Below are 17,300 nucleotides of genomic sequence, written 5' to 3' on the forward strand. Positions count from 1 at the left end.
CGGACGGACGGACGGGTTGCCCTGAGGAGCGGGCCGCGCCGGGGAGGAGGCAGCCGGACGGAGCGGGCCGCCGCTGCCGGGGATGGTGTCGACGCCTCCGGCGTGAGGCGGTCCCGGTGGCCCTGAGTCCTTCCCCCCCTCCCCCCCGGGCTCAGTCTGGCCCGGCCCCCGGGGGGAGGATGGGGCCGCAGCGGAACCCGGGCAGCAGCGGCGGCAGGGCCCCGGCCTCACCATGACCGGCGAGAAGAAGAAAAAGAAGCGGCTCAACCGCAGCGTCCTGCTGGCCAAGAAAATCATCATCCGGGACGGAGCCAGCGTGAGTCCGCCCGGGCGGGGCCCGGGTGGAGGGAATGGGGCAGGAAGCTGGAGGGGTCTGGCGTGAGGGGCGCCGGGGGGGGACTTTGCTCCAGCCGATTTTCCCGGCCCATCGCCCATGCGTTAGGCCTTCGCTTTGCTGGCTGGTGCAGTATCTTCCCCCGCCCTGGGTGCCGTTGATGGATCCCTAGGTGGTGGGTGGGCAGCACTGGCCTGGTGTGGGAATTTGCAGGTGGGAGCCAAGAGCACTTGTGCTGTTTGCACCAGGCTGGGGCCACCTTCAAGGTGGGGAAAACACAGCTGTGATCTCCTTTAGAGCCATCCGATGAAGATCTGGAGCTTGGATCTCACCAGTGTGGTGGGTCCAGTGGAATGAAACCCGCTGGACCAAGCTATCACGTGGGTTGTGTGTGTGTATTTGGGGCTTGCATGCCTCACTGTGTAGGCTGACCCTTAGGTTTGGATTTGCAGGTGGTCTGACGTATTTTGGGCCTTCCGTTGAGAAGTGTTTTTGGAGTAGGGAGAGACCAGCAGTGCAACATCACCAGATGCTGCCAGTATATGCCTATAATGCAGATTATTACACTCTGCTGTAGATACATTTTAGCACTGTGCTTTGTATTTTAGACTACTAGTGTACTAGATACACCAGAGTATAAGATACTGAATGGTAAGCCCTCTCCCATCATGCTGGCCCTCATGGAAGCCAAGATATTAAGTTGTGGTCTCCTCCCACCATGCTGGTTCTCATGGGACCCCAGCAGTCATATCTGTAAAGTAAATGCCTGTTTCTGAGGCTAATATAGCACCCATTAAACTTTTCATATGGCAGTTATAGCACTGCCCTGGGAGACAATCTATTTGGGTACAGTGATCTCTCAATATATTTTGAAGCTGATTGACCATCTTCCTATTTCATAAAACTTGCTAAACTGGTTTGGATTAGTCAAAATGGAAAATACTTATTTAGGTTGGAAACAATTCAAACCTGAACTTTACCTTTATTCTTTCGTGTGAAGTAAGAGATTACTGTAAACTAGCTTGATTTGTGACACTTAACACTGAAACAAGCTTGGAGCCATGGAACTCAAAGGGTTACAAATAGATGGGGTTTTGCTAAATCCCTGCCATTAACAGAACAAATATGAAATGTCTGAACATCTGTTTGATTAGTGGAGTGTTCTCTAGGCAAACTACAAACAGTGGGAACTGAACAGCTTGCAGTAAACAATATGAGGGACAAGATGAGGGTGGGTGGGGTGGCACTAAGCAACGTTAAAAGCCAGTGAAATGTTAATTATTGTGCTATTTCCAGGAGTGGCTACAAGCACAAGCAAAGTGGGTCATTCAGAACAGTAAAACATGCATGTGAGGTCATCCCTTGAAGTAAATTTCACCTGGTGCTTGGTGACCAATGTCCCTCTACAGTGTAACCTTTAGTTCTTTATTCAGAGTTTGGGATGCTGGTTTAGGCATTGAAAGATGAATCATATAAATAGGTGGAAGATGCAAAAAGCTGTAAAACAGGAATGAAGGCTTTCTATTTGTGTAACTGTACTTCAATGCTAACAAGTTGTTATGGAATTGTTCAGATTCCTGACACAGTTCAAATACTGTGACTAACCGTTGGCAGGCATGGTGGGTGAAATCATTTTCCAAATAGTCTTCTGCCTGACATTTCATCCACATGTAGCATAACTGCAAACCATGTTAATGAACCACATTAAATTGTTTTAAAAGGTTATATTTAGGCCATTGTCTGGCCTAATGTAGTACACTGATTTACTACATTTGATCATGTTTCCTTCTATTGACTGGCTCCACTGACTTTTACAACCTGCTGCTTACAACTAAAGAACTTATGGCTTTAGCCCAGATGTTGGTGTTTGTGCTTTTGGTGCTGAATGTCCCAAGTTCAGTGCCCACTGGCAACAGATTTGGCCCCAATTTGTTCCATTAGTGTGGTTCTAAAATAAAATCTCTATTAATGCTAGACAGGAAAAGGGGGCTTGCAATAACCAATAGCTAATTGTGGTTAATGCTCATTTTCTCCAACATGGTAATTGCTTGCACAGTCCATACTGTATTATAAACTGGGCCCTCCGCAAGTTCTTGTTGCCAGTTCTGCTATGATCCAGGCTGCTTAAATAGTTCTATACTGTCTGAAGGGGCTTACCTGTTTCCCAGAGTTCATAACCTCTGCTGCTCTGTTGAGGTATCTTTGTTTTGTCCGAGTGACAAAAGGATCTAACTGCAGAGTTTTGATTGAAAGGGTGTAATGGAAGGATGTGATGGGGGAAGAAGAGAGAGAACTTCTTTCTGTGAGGGGAAGTATCTCTCCTTCTACCAAGACAGTGTAAAGGGATGAGGGAATTAAATACCCATGCAACTTGCAGTTTTCTCCAGCATTGCTGGCATAATGCCACCTTCACATTTTGTAGCAACAGAGAAAGGGTTTGTCCAGTTGTTTGTGTAGAATAAAAATAACTTCGTTTAATGACCATATTTCCCTTGGGTTTTCCCTGTTTTGAAGGTGTTTATTTGTCTGTGAATCAGATTTACAACCTGTTTAAAGGAAGCATCTTTAATAGAAACTGTTAATACGACCAGGGTCTCAGAATCTTGTCTTCTCTTGCTCTGTTAACAGTTACTCTAATCTGTAGCTCCCCCAGAATCATTCTGCTAATATTTGAGGTAACAGCAGGCTATAAATTCCAGCATACCTTTCACACTGTGCCACAAATAAACTAAATGGGAAGCTCATTCATCCACTCTAGAAAAAACACACACAAGGGCTGAGGTTTTCCACAGCTGACAGGAGATTCTGACATTCAATTTCCATTCAAATTCATGGGAGTTGTCTTAATTCCTTAGTTGGCTTTGAAAATTTTAAACAGCTTGGCTGAACAACAGATGTACTTTATAATGTATCAGCACTTGTCTTGGTGCTGTCTGGCGTGTTAAAGTCATGTAGGCCAGTTGCACTAAAATCCCCTCTTGTGAAAGGCACGCTATGCTTCCGAGTGTTCGATCTGTGCAATTCCCTGACACAGCTGAGTTCAACCCTGTTTGCTTTCTACACTGCCTTGTGACTCCTGTTCTCCGTAAGCCTGTGACCTTGCAGGTACACCTACACAGCAATGGAAAACCTGGGCCAGTAGCTGAGATTTAGCACTTGGGGAAATGTGTTTTCTGTAGCTAACTCTCTATCAGCATTTGAGGGAAATTCAAGTGCCTCCCTTCGGTTGTCCCCCCAGGAGCTAAGGGGAAGACTTTCAAAGGCACAAAGGGCAATTAGCTGCCCCATTCCCATTGGAAGTCAGTGGGAGTTGAGCACCTACCTGTCCTTTATGCCTTTGAAACTCTCCCCCTGTATGGCTATGAATTGTGAACCAAGCCACTTTTCAGATTTCAGGGCATTAACATGTTTTTTTCTTTCAGCGACAGGGGATTGGAGAGCCCAGTGTGTACCATGCAGTGGTGGTTATTTTCCTGGAATTTTTTGCCTGGGGGTTACTCACCACCCCTATGTTAACGGTGAGTGAGTGACTCTTGCTGGATGGTAGCATGGTGGCAATGCTGAGGTTGAGGATTTCAGTGAAGATCTGGGTACAGTTTGGGTTTGAAGCATGAGAGGCAAAATCTAGGATACTGTACCTTAGATCTGTAGAACTCATTCTGAAAAGTACTTTACACATGGGAATTGCTGCAGCCATCTTTTGAGTGGAACATGGCAATTGTTTAAAAGCACATAAGAACACTGGTTAGTAATTTAGGACAGAGAAGGAAGAGTACATTATTTGAAATGGAATGGGGGATTTAGTGAGGCAGAACTTAAGAACCCAAGCTGGAATTTGGCCAGAATTTCTCATTTAAAGCTCGGGTACTGATGAAAAGTGCCATGGGAGATCTTTAATGATTGAGCAAGGGTGTGATGTTTTATAACTCATCCAATGACTGCAACTTTCACACAGGTGCTAGGACATTGATATAGTACTGATGCAGAGATAGGGTTGTCTCTTTCTGAATTACCAGCACCACTCCCTGCACTGTCAAGTTCTGTCCAATTACTGAGCCCACACAACCTTGCGAAGATCTCAGCTGGGGGTGACAGACTGTCATGTCAGACTGCACTGTTTGCAGTGTTGTTGTAGCAATGTTGGTCCCAGGATATTAAAAAGATAAGGTGGGTGAGGTAATAAAATGTTTTATTGGACCATCTTCTGTTGGTAAAAGAGACAAGCTTTCAAGCTTACATAGTTGCTCTTCACATCTGCGCTAGGTGACCCTGTGATGACCAGTATAGGTAACAAAGGAAATGCTACAGTAAAACCAAGAACAAAGGGTTAGCTTTATCAAAAGAACCAGAATTCCCAACTCTGATATTTGTCTTGAATTAGAGTTAAGTGACTAGAAACTTTCAAGTTGGCAGCTTCATGAGGAATTCTCAGCTTTCAGAACTTATTTTCGGCAGCTGGTATGACAAGTCATATTAGAGTTTAATATACCATAAAGATCTGTGAGCTGATTTCTGGGATCTAGATAATTTCTGTACAAAGAAGGTCTTGTTCACAAAGGCCCTTAAAAGTACATTCACTAGTATAAAATGTAAGTCAAGTAGGTAGGGGGTACAAAAACAAGAAGGGTGTAATCAGGAAACATGGAGTTAAATGAAGCAGAAATAGGGATTAGGCAGATGGGGCAGAGATGGGGAAACGTTTGTCTGAAATGGCCTCATAGTGTTAGAGAAACTTGGAAACGAGTTCACCCCTACCCAAATCCAACACAGTCAGATGTCTCCCTGTGACATACCTGGGAGAAGTGGCTGCCTATGGCACTGATGAGGAAACAAAAGGGCTCCATACATTTTGTTAGCAGAGCATGTGTTTACGATGATTGTGGCATGAGAATAGGAATGTCAATGCTGTGGGCAAACATGGACTGCAGGCTTTAGTCTCTTGTTTGATGTGATCCTCCTAGCCTTTAACAGCAGAACTTAGTAGGGGATCTGTAAAATTGTTGACTTGGTCTCCACAGGTGTTACACCGGACTTTTCCTCAGCACACATTCCTGATGAATGGCCTGATCCATGGGGTTAAGGTAAGGAATTCTTTCCTTCCATATTAAAGAACCAATGTTGTTGAAGCACGATGGGCCAGACTACTTTACAGTCTGGGCTTTGTTCCAATCTGAGAACAGGGTCAGTAGCAATGGAAAGTCCTTATAATCAGAGTGCTGTTTGGTGTGATTAGTCCAATCTATAGTGCGTAAGTCGCCACCTTATTGGCAAGCTCAGCAGAAGGGCAGTTCTGTTTTCATGCCCAGTTGATTCTCTGTGTGCTAACCCATTTAAGTATTTTCTTCCAGAATAGCACTGACAGTCTGCTGGATAGTCCAGGAAGCCTGAACCCCGTGCCGTAGGGTCTGACTCCAGTCCTGGAGCACCCATGGAAAAAATTAGTGGATGCTTAGCACCCCTGCAGTGCCTTTTGCCTGCCAGTGGCCCCGCTGATCAACTCCTCTCCCTCCCTCCAAGCACCTCCAGCCTGCTGCAATCAGCTGTTCCGCAGCATGCAGGAGGCACTGGGAGTGAGGAGTGGGGATAGGGCAGGCTGGGGGGAAGGGGTGGAACTGGGCGGGAAGAGGCAAAGGTGGAAAGAGGCAGGTGGAGCTTGGGAGAAGGGGACGGGGCCTGGGGCAGAGCAGGGGGTTGAGCAACCCTAGGGCCTGGAGGTTGCCAGCCCATGTGTCCCATGCTGTGCTTGCTGCTAAGAACACTCCAAAACAGCATGAGAACAGCCTAGTGACCAGATTCTAGATAAGAAAACAAAAAACTGGTATTGTCATAGCTCTTGAGTAACGGAATTAAAAACAATGTAACCATGATCTAGAAACTCAGCCATCCCACAGTAGATTAGTGATTACAGAGCCACGTAGCAACTGGTGAAATGGTTTTAGAGTAGTCCAACACCTGTGGGAGAATTACAGAAGCTGGCAAGCACTAAAACAATCATTTTCTAATTTGCTTGGTAACATGGTAGAATTGGTTTTTGGGATGGGCATCAGTATTAGCAGGAGCACCCCAGTGAAAGGAGCATGACTATCATTGAAGGATGATTTTTCTCAGGCGTGGGGCAGCTCAAACAATCTCATGTATATCTTAAAGAGCTTATTCCCCCCTTTTTGTCATGGGTCTGAAAGATTTGTGGATATGGGGAAGTTTTACAGAGGCTGAATGGACTTGGCCTCCCTTCACATCCAACAGGTCTCAATCTAGAGCCAGAGCTTTCCCTGAACTGCAACAAAATATTGACATTTTGGAGCTTTGCCAGCATCTCCAGGCAGTGTCAACTCCCTGCTGCATAAATAGGCATGGGAAGACCACAGCTGCAGACTGAGTACTTAGGAAAATAATTTCTGAGCATTTAGCAGTTTTTCCAGTATAGAGATTTCAGCTATCTAATGATTTGTCATGTTTTGGTAACCTTGCCTCCTCCTAGAAATCCCAAAGAGTGGATTGCCAGCTCCTGTTGTTTGTATTGGTGACATTACAGCTCTTACTCCCCTATTGCCAGCCAGAGAAAGTGGCTGTGGGATCTGTACCTGGTGTGAACCCCTCTCCCTTTTCCTAGGGCCTGCTGTCCTTTCTAAGTGCCCCACTGATTGGTGCTCTCTCTGATGTCTGGGGCAGGAAGTCCTTCCTTCTCCTCACTGTGTTCTTCACGTGTGCACCAATACCTCTCATGAAGATCAGCCCATGGTGAGTCTATGCTTGGAATGGAGATGATGTGAAGGTGCAGTGATATGGGAGGGATCAGTCCAGAAGATGAGTGAGCGTGTCAAAAGAGGAATTTGGAGGTGGTGTCACTTGAGATGGTGGAGTTAGGAGGATCTGGAGGTGCTTGTATGATGAAGAGAAGGAGCCTGAAGAGGCAGCCTTTCCTTGATCCAGAGCTTCCTTCACACGCCATTGGATTCCAACTCCAGTCAGAAAGAAATGCCTTCTCCTAGTGTTTGCTTCCCACTACTAAAAACTGCATTGGAACTGAGTTGCATTAATGTTTCCTTCATGTGTGGGATACTATCAGAGACGGGTCTGGACTGGATTTTTAAGCCATGAAGTGTTAACCGGAATGGAAGCCCAACGGCATTTCTGAGCACTTCAGGTTGAAGTGAAATCAAATGAATTGAAGCAGGGGTGTGGAGAAGAGACTGTAGTTCAGCAGCATTAGGCTCCTGTGTTTGTCATGTGGTTTCCTCTAACTCTGCCCCTGGGAACATCTCTTTCAGGTGGTATTTTGCTGTCATTTCCATGTCTGGAGTCTTTGCTGTCACCTTCTCTGTGATTTTTGCCTATGTTGCTGATATCACACAGGAACATGAACGGAGTACAGCTTATGGCTTGGTAAGGATTCACATCATTAATTGATTCCCCAAAGAAATACTCCAGCGCTCCAGAATTCAGAGAGGCGCGGTGTGGGACCATTTTAAGAGTGGCCTTCCCGTGGGTATTGCACACAGGACTTCTGCATTCCTCACAATCCACTGTGTCCATTGCTGGTCCATTCCTGACTCCAAGTGGAGCAACGTGTTTAGAAACCAACCCCAGAGCTTGGTGCTGTGAAATCTGGAATCCAGCTGTATTGTCACTTACTGTCCTTTCTCCAGACTGTGACCCTACACCGGGCTGGCTTCCATGCAAACACAAATAGAACCGTGGCTGTGCACCTGTGGCTTCTGCTGAACTATTCTCGCATAGTGTTATAATAGGGTTACTGAAAACGCCTTAAGTATTGGCTGAGATACCTCTGGTTATCGGTCATGACCTAGCCTGAACTCTATCGGGGGGGGGGGGGGAAATGCTACATTTCTGTATTCCACAGTTCTGGAAAACCTGTCCCTATGGTTTGGCTACCCCATAGGTGGGGGAGCTGGTCTTGGATGACTCTGGGAAAGAGGGTAGGCTCTGACCAGAAGATACTACTAACATTTGTGTTACACTGCAGGTGTCAGCCACTTTTGCAGCCAGCCTGGTCACAAGTCCAGCAATTGGCGCATACCTGTCCCAAGCCTATGGTGATACACTGGTGGTGGTGCTGGCTTCAGGGGTTGCTCTGCTGGATATTGGCTTCATTCTGCTGGCTGTACCAGAATCTCTGCCGGAGGAGATGCGCCCTGTGTCCTGGGGAGCTCCCATCTCTTGGGAACAGGCAGATCCATTTGCTGTAAGTAGTTTGCTACTGGCAATTGTTCACTGCAGTTTAACTTCTAGATCTGTTTCCCCAAGTTCCATGTTAGTTCTTTGAACAGGAGGTTGAAGATAAAAAGGGACTCATTTTGCAAGAGGCAGAGGATATGAATTTAGACATGATTGAATCAGATGCAAGGAGGATGATGTCTGGCTGGTTCTTTATTCAGTGATGGGTAATGGGTTGTGAGTGTATATGACTACATAGTGTCTAAAAACAGCTTCCAGTGTCCCTGAAGAAAATCCTTTGGTGGGAATAACTGATGGTGTGAGTGCAACGCCTATTGCTTTGCAGTTGCACTCTGTATAGCCATGCGAAAGACCTAGCATGTTGTTGCTTCTATTAGCCTGGGGGAGTGCTGGTTGGGTCCCTGAAAAAGATTGTCTTGCTCATTTGCTCCTCACCTTGGTCTCACGTAGGAGTCACTGCCCATATTAATGTTCCAAGGAGAGCCAGAGTTACAAAAATCTAGCTGGATTCTCTGTGATGCTCAGCATTAGCAGGGTGAAGTTTCCCACAGCCGGGAAGCTCTTCAAGGCAGAAACAATTTGGTTCCAGACTGATCTGTCATGCAGATATGTCCCACTGATGTGCAGAAATGCTGTGGCAGAACAAGCTCTTCCAGGGTGTTCAGTGTACGAAGTAACCCTTTGTGTTGGGTTTGTATCAGAGGGAGCCTAATGGTCCTGTTTGTTTCTCCAGTCTCTCCGCAAAGTGGGCCAAGATTCTACTGTGCTGCTTATCTGCATTACTGTCTTTCTCTCCTACCTTCCTGAAGCCGGCCAGTACTCCAGCTTCTTTTTGTACCTACGACAGGTCAGTCATTGGGGTTAGACTAGGGTACAGGTTTGGAAATCAAAGGTTTGTAGTGCGTGTTGTAGTCTCATGCGTTTGTTTTATTTCCTTCCTGACTATGCAGTGTGGGGCGGCAGCTTCTGCCCAGTGATCCTGAGCTGGGGGGAATTAGCAGCTCGGCGGCACACCAGCAGCCCTGGTTTGCCACTGCTGACCAGAAGCTATTTCTTAATGAGGGTGAAACAGTACCAGTACTGATTGAAAATGGAGGATTCCCATGAATGCTGGTTAACTGTGCAGCCCTTCTGTGCCTTGCAGATGCAGTCCCCAGGCTAATCACTAGCTACCTGCGCTGGACTCGGTGCTTACCCCACCTTGTCTTCTTCAGGCACTTGGGACAGCGTATCCACTCACTTGGTTACCTCTTTAGCCCATGGAAACATCTTCCATCTTGTCACTGGGGAGCCTTTTAATGTCCTCTTTCCCGTGAGGCGGTAGAGGGTGAAGTTGTGTAATGCTCATGCTACTGACACGTAGTATCAGTAAGCACTAAAGATGGCTCTCATGGCGTGGCTTTTCTCCGGTAGAACACGAAGCCCTTTGCCTGAAATCATGTCCCTTCTGATGTCTTTGCAGGTCATTGGATTTTCCTCAGAGACTGTGGCAGCCTTTATTGGTGTAGTTGGAATTCTCTCCATATTGGCTCAGGTGAGAACCCATTCTCTGGGTACTACTCTCAAACCCCTCGGTTATGAGAATACACCAAAATTTGTGACAATGAGGATTGGATTGGCAACTGTCAGAATTCTTTTGTGAAGCCTTATCAATGCATGTTACTAGCTGCAGGACAGCCCAGGGCCTGACAAACCTGACAGTGAGGAGAGTTGCCTCCTCTTTCTTCATCACTTTCTTGTCCAGTGTAGTTTGTTCCTTTCTCCCCACTGTAATTTGATAACATCATCTCATTTCTCTTCTCAGACAGTAGTGTTGGGGATTCTCATGCGTTCAATAGGAAATAAAAATACCATCCTCTTGGGCTTAGGCTTCCAGATTCTACAGCTTGCCTGGTACGGCTTTGGATCGCAGCCTTGGTAAGAGTGGGTCTGCATTATTAAATAAACAATTGACACATTTCTCATCCCTCCCCTCTTTAGCCAGTTGCTTGTGCCCAGTGCAGTTGTGCAATGTTCTCCGTTTGGCCACCAGAGGGAGATATTTGTCTGCTCTTCCAGCCTTAGTTTGCAGTACTCTTTTTTTTGTATGGAGAACTCTCCTCCTTTCTGCTTTATGCTGTGGTTTTCAGCCTGTAGTCCACAGGTCCCTGGGGGGGTCTGCAGACTTGTCTAAGATTTCCAAAAGGCATTGCACCTCCGTTTGAAATTTTTTAGAGATCCGCAAATGAAAAATGGTTGAAAACTGCATTTAATGGGCTGATTTCTCCTTCTCTTGTAGGATGATGTGGGCAGCAGGAGCTGTGGCTGCCATGTCCAGTATCACTTTCCCAGCCATCAGTGCCATGGTGTCCAGGAACGCAGATCCGGACCAGCAAGGTACGTCTCACTTGATTAAAATTCATCCAGCAGTTATCCTGACAAGTTTTCTACTACTTTTACATGGGTAGGGAGAGAGCGCTACTGATACTGTAGGGAGGATAGGTATTTCTTTAACCTTTTGAAATCCAGTGAACATCTGGACACACTGTGCAACATCTCTGTATGGCTTCAAAGCTGTATGCCAACCACCCTCCATGTTAATTCTCTGTGTACAGCCTGAGTACTCTTAATGGGTACCTGTATGCACAAAAAAATATAGGATTGAGAATCTAGTTTATTAGGTATACTAGTTTCTAGGAACTAATTTACACCATCAGCCTATCAGGATTGGTATCAGCCTTTTTAACAATACCTGATCCTTGAGGAAGGGTCTCATAAAACACTCCATAATGCTTTTGTGCAACATTGAACAACTACTCATTTGAGATAGGGAGGAAGTTCCTACTTGACCATCCACCTACCTTGAGTTTGTTCCCTGAATCCTGAGGTTAGATTGCCTCTAATTCAACTTCCCGTGTTCATCAGTAAGTTGTGGCATGACTTGCCTGTGCCCATGCTCTGGGAAATGGCAAGCTCGCTGTTAATGTGTTTTTAGGGAGGTATAGCTATGTAGGAGCTGAGATCTGTCAAGACAGTCATTGGTTTACGTGTGTTCTGGATGTGGACTTAATCCTGTTCTTGTGCAGCACAGATGTCTTGCCTCTCCTTTAGAAAGCTGGAGGCTTATGACTTCTTGGTCTTTACTTTTTCTCTCAGGTGTGGTTCAGGGGATGATCACTGGAATTCGGGGACTCTGTAATGGGCTGGGGCCAGCTCTCTATGGCTTCGTCTTCTACCTGTTCCATGTGGAATTGAATGAAATGGCTGAAGTGGAAACCATGGGAAAGGCCTCAAAGGTCATGGTCAACCCTACTGATGAGGTATCCTATCCAGTTTCATCACTAGCTTTGTCTGTCTGTCTTTCCACTTCACTGCATTAATCATTCCTGTACTTTGCTTTACAGAGTAGCATTATCCCAGGGCCCCCTTTCCTCTTTGGAGCATGCTCGGTCCTGCTGTCGCTCCTAGTGGCCTTGTTCATCCCGGAACACAATCTTGCATTGAGATCGGGCAGCCATAAGAAACACAGCAATGGAGCCCAGACCCACACCCACAGCCCACAGTCTGGAGGATCAGATGGCAAGGAGCCCCTGCTGGAGGACAGTAGTGTATGAGGGGAAAACTTGAATCTCTTGCTTTTCAACTCCAAGCCAAGGATGGATTGTACCAACTGGAGTTGGGGTGAGAGTCAGGGGAGGTAATGGACTGTACCACTAACAGCTAATGAGGGAGGGAAAAACTGTCCTTCAAAGCCAAAATACATCCAGCTGGTGCAAAAAATGAGATTGTACCATCTGGTGGTGAAGGAAGAAGTTCGACTGCACCATGTGAAGGGATAGTTCTTAAGGAAAACCTGCTTTTGTATGTGAATGGTGAACTTCACAGTGTCGCCTGCCATATATTCACCTTGCCAATGAGAGTGAGGAGCCAGAATTCTATCCCTGCTCTTTAATATAAACGATCTGACAGCGAGAGAAAACTAAGGCTTCAATTACATGTCCCTTCCCCCAATATAATCAGTACTAGCTTCTGGCCCATTCTGCTTGATGGGCTAGCCTACTTCAGGCTGAGGACTGGGGGAGCATAGAAATCACAGTCCAAGCCTCTATCCTCAGCTCATGCTGAGAGTACAAGATGGTCTGATACACTAAATACAGAGCGATGTATGTGTAGAATAGACCAGTCAGTCTCCAGCTGAGTAGATCTTTACTTCTTGAGGATCTGATGGAATTTGCCAATTCCAGCCCATGTGATAAATTCATACCAAAAAGAAATTCAGAACATTACTGAAATAGAAAGAGGTGACAAAGGCAGGAAGTAATGGTTCAGCTATCACTGCCCTTAGCTCACTTGGGAGTGAGTGACTGGGTGATGAAAAGGCAGTCGTGAGTTACAGATTTCTTGTTTTGGAACAACTACACAGTTACTTAAATGTAGCGTTTTGTCTGTGCTTCCATCTTCTGGAAGTGGATTGAGCGGTTCAAAAAATCTTTCATGGAACTGGAATATTAGGAAACACGCTTCTCTGAGAGAGTTCGGAGAAATGGCTTAATCCATGTTACGCACTTTTATAAAGCATATTCCTTCCCCCAAACTGCTGCTATCTGATATAGGAAACACCTGATGATGGCTCTCTGGGAATTACAGCTCATATGGGGCTGCAGTCATTCTGCTCAGTCCATCAGTCTGAAAGGCTGCAGCACAAAATTTACATTATAACTGAATATATAGATTTGAATTCCACTTGGCATTTCTGAACCTCCTGTAGGGGACAGCCATCTTGCTGAAAAATGTCTTGGTGACCTCAGCTGTAGAGTTGAACTCTGCTTAGAATTAGAGCAGCAGAGTAAAGCACAGGCTCAAAACCTGATGTGGGAAAAATTAGGAGACATGTGCGTGTTTGGTGTGTCAGGGATGCTTAGCTATTTACAAATATGTAAAGGGGCATTCAGAGAGGAGAGAAACTAATTATTTCTTATCAGTGTGCGGAATCAGAATCCGAAGTTATAGGCTTGATCAGTTACAGGGAAAATATAAGCAAAATATTAGGAGAAGCTGTAAGCCAATTGACACACAAGCAGTAGAACTAGTTAAGGGAGCTGTGGATTCATCCACTGGAAATAGTCAAGGCTTGGACTAGAGCAGATGTGATTCAGTAGCTCTCTCTAGTTGTTGGGAAAGTCTTCTGTCCTGTGGTTGTGCTTTGGGTCAGTTTCCTGCTGGCACAGATTTGTGGTAGGTATCTTAACCTCTCAATTCATTGGGAACAGGAAATCACAGCTAACCTGACTAAGCACAGCTGCATAGATCAGCTCCTAGAATGTTGGTGTCACAAATACCCACTTGCAGCAAGGCTTAGGAATGCCATTGACTTCTAAATGAATTTTAGAGCTGGTGAGATGCCAGATGGACAGCCCTAGCGACTGAAGTCCTCTACCACACAACAGGTACGGTACGGGGACCAGCACTGCAGGCTTCCCCATTCCGCCCTGCTAGTATACCTTAACCTGTCCTGGAGGGACTGCTTCGGGGGATGTGGGGAGTTCAGGCTCCAGGGCTCATTCAATTTATAGCCTCTTGTGAGGCTACCAATGTGGGACCAGTTAATGTCAATGTTGTCAGCAGTTTTTGTGATGTGGACAGCCGTCCAGTAGGAAGTAGACTGAGATCTACAAAATGAATTTCATGTAGGCTATTGAATAGCTGATGGGTAGTAACAGCTCACTGTTCCCCTAGACAGAGTTTGAACTAGTGACCTAATATCCATTCACCCAGTCCCCTGAGTCAGCCAGTTATAAGAAACGGTAATATTAATTAAAACAAATATAATTCACGATTTAACAATTTAGAAACAATCTTTATCACCCAAGGCCCCAATCCTGTAGTTGGATCCATCGTCTTATGCTTCTGCAAAGGTCAGGGAACTTCAGGGGAACAGTATGTGAGAGCAAGAGTTTGCCTGCATGGATCCAATTGCAGGGTTAGGGAATAAGTTAGCAGAAAGCTTCACTGAACACAGTAGCTCCAGTTTTCTCAAGGCTTGTCCTTGATCATTATCAGGAACATCTGGTATTGTACATGCACAGCAAAACCAGATCCTAAAGGAAATCACGTTTAAATTCCTTTTCCCCGTCCAAAAATCCTTGCTCTGTAGAATAGTATAGCGACTACAGGGTTGTTTGAGTGTGTGGTTTTTCTGTTTTGTGGTTTTTTTAAAAGCCATTTTGTGAGTACAACAAAGTAAAACTGCCAATTCTTACTCTTACGTTTTGTATTAAAATTGGCTGATGTGCTTTTCTCCCTCCCCCCAGCCATGAAAGTAATAAATACAATTACCCTGGTCACACTGAGGCAATCAGAACTGCAAGGTAAAATAGAACTGAAACACCACAAAATAGACTGTAAACTTAATATATAATATATTATAAATTATATATATTTTTTAAAAAAATCCTTCCCTTTATTTAATACCTTAGCTTATTAAAACTGACATGTTCTGAATCTAATATCCTTTTCACCGTTGATGCTGCCTGTGGCTTTCTGTTGGTCCTTCACCCTGCTTGGATAGGGAAACTAGTCTGGTTAGTTTCACTTCTTTGTCCTTAGTAGCACAATGTTGCGATGTTTTACATTTCCAGCACTGCTGCAAAGCACTTAAATTCCTCCAAAATCTGTTCTGACAAACTCAATACAACAGTTTTTGTAAAAGATTATGTAACACCACATAATCCTAAATCTTGGGCCCAAATGACATGTTACTCTAAGTAAAATAACTAAACTATATTTCTTGGCTAAGGCTGTCTGTTTACAGGCAAATCCTTGAAGAAACTAGTTTCTAATGCTTGATCTACACTTGAAAGTCGTACCGGTATAATTATGGTCATGAAGGGTGTGACTTTTTTCACATGTGCAGTTATACCAGTAAAGCCCTAGTGCGGAGGCAGCTATACTAGTATAGAAGTGCTGTACAGTTTAATTATTTCCCTTTTTGTCCAGGAAAAACTACTTTGGTATAGTTAAATTGGGTCTTGTCTACACTAGAAAATTGTACTAAGTGGCAATACTGCTGAAGTATTCACTCTGAAAGCTTGAATGCAACTTAATGGCAGGGATATTTGCATTCCATGGGAGATTCCACTAATTATCAGTAGTGAAGCAGACAGAGGAATTTGTTTGCAAATCCTTGAAATTACACCTACCTTCTCAGGAAACTGGGGAGGGTCTTCCAACCCCACCCACAGACTCATTCCCCCTGTACGAGGGGTATGATCCACCATTCTGCCTTTTGACTGAGAAGTATTTTGGCCAGGCCATAAAGGAGCTAGAATTACAGGACCTGAATGAAGAATGTCGTTATTCTGAAGGGCCGATAATTCTGTAGCACTCCCCGTAGAAACTGGAAACATCTGTATAGAACATTCAACTACTGTGGTCAATTTTTGTTACTTTATATGAAAAGCTGCATATTTTTTTAAAGTACCTTTTTTTAAAAACCCCTGCAGCATGATGCCAGACACTGGCTGTCCAACATCAATATTATTTCCCCAAGTTTGTCTGCTCAGTGTCATAAAACAGATGAGTAACAAGCGATGAAACTCAATTGTGGCTAAAAGCCTTTCACTTCAGTGCCCCTTGCTGGTTGAGGTGAAGATGGCCTTTCCTCTGCAGCTCCAGTGCTGATGCAGGAGTTCAAGTTTAAAATCTGATCTTGTTGGATTAAAAATGCACTAAAACCCACATTTTCTCACTCTGCTTTAGTTTTGCAAATTAGAAACAATTCAGTGACAAATTCCTGTTTCGTTCTGTCTTTCTCTGCACCTGGGTGGCTGCAAATGTTCTTGGTGGTCTTTGAATGGTGCAGGCATGTGGAAAGGCTGCAAGTTTTAATGAAGAATGGCAGCAATGCCCCTCTTTTTAAATTAATGGAGTTTGCTCTTTGTGACGTTGATTTGTGTTCTTAGCTTATGATGAAATGTATTTAGTTTATTTCAATTGTGTTTAGAACTGGCTGATCTTTCCCACTGATGGGTTATTTATTAAACTGCTACTTTCCTGTTGCAGTAAAATCCTCTTTGCGATCTCACTCTTCTCCTAAACCATGTGCAACGAGATGGCCTTTGCAAGTCTGTGCCTGTGATGCTTGAAGTGAATCTTTGCAAGGATCCTAAATGTCTCTCGAGCTGTGGGTGAGGTATGCCCTACGGATTAGTCTCCTGATGTCTGGTCTCCAGATCGTTTTTCTCCCAGCTCTTACCGAAGCCTGGTTGACACACAAACTTGTACCCATTGAACTCTATGAGCTTCCTAAAACGGATTATTTCCCAGCGAGTTTGTGTAGATACTTATCTAAAATAAGTGGCTGGTTAGCTTTGATCCTGAAATAAGTGTCCAGACAGACTTGAATCACATAACTAAAACTGTATTCGTACCTTTTTGCATGTAAATCTGCCCTGAGCTGCCGTCCTCTTGAGTGAATGTGCTCTTTCTTCTACCCATTTCCTACGTCGCCAGGACTGTAGGGAGGCTCCAATAAAAATTGGAAAGTGCTTGTACTATCCTTGGATGAAAGGTGCTACCTTACTCAGTGCAGAAGTACTATTAATCACTAGGATTCACATTACAAGAAACCCCTCTGAGTGTGATACAGCAACAGTAGCCCAGATCCTGTGTGTTGCGTGACCCAGGCATCAGTGCACTAATACTGTGATGGTCAAATGCCCTTCCCTAACTAGCGTGACTTGTGGATTGTCTTGGATTTGTCTGCATTCAATAAGGATTCTCACATGCT

The 17,300-nt window shown here is 44.9% G+C and overlaps 1 protein-coding gene across 4 annotated transcripts in view; it reads left to right on the forward strand.

Moving 5' to 3' along the window:
• Positions 1-17,300, forward strand: part of LOC144280112 (hippocampus abundant transcript 1 protein-like) — a 32,251-nt gene continuing 14,951 nt past the window's right edge. Inside the window, exons 1-13 of one of the 4 annotated variants that reach the window (XR_013348730.1) lie at positions 1-316; positions 3,757-3,852; positions 5,353-5,415; positions 6,948-7,075; positions 7,606-7,720; positions 8,322-8,540; positions 9,267-9,380; positions 9,996-10,067; positions 10,338-10,450; positions 10,812-10,909; positions 11,669-11,832; positions 11,917-12,209; positions 16,574-17,054. Coding sequence is in view for 1 of the 4 variants with exons in the window: in XM_077841882.1 (XP_077698008.1) it covers positions 233-316; positions 3,757-3,852; positions 5,353-5,415; positions 6,948-7,075; positions 7,606-7,720; positions 8,322-8,540; positions 9,267-9,380; positions 9,996-10,067; positions 10,338-10,450; positions 10,812-10,909; positions 11,669-11,832; positions 11,917-12,126 (1,476 nt within the window). In the remaining 3 variants the exon portion in view is untranslated. Of the gene's footprint in view, positions 317-3,756; positions 3,853-5,352; positions 5,416-6,947; positions 7,076-7,605; positions 7,721-8,321; positions 8,541-9,266; positions 9,381-9,995; positions 10,068-10,337; positions 10,451-10,811; positions 10,910-11,668; positions 11,833-11,916; positions 17,055-17,300 lie in introns of those variants that run through there. The other 3 variants (XR_013348731.1, XR_013348732.1, XM_077841882.1) reach the window with 3 other exon arrangements.

This window comes from Eretmochelys imbricata, chromosome 25, assembly GCF_965152235.1.
Source record: "Eretmochelys imbricata isolate rEreImb1 chromosome 25, rEreImb1.hap1, whole genome shotgun sequence".
In the NCBI taxonomy this organism is placed as follows: Eukaryota; Metazoa; Chordata; order Testudines; family Cheloniidae; genus Eretmochelys; species Eretmochelys imbricata.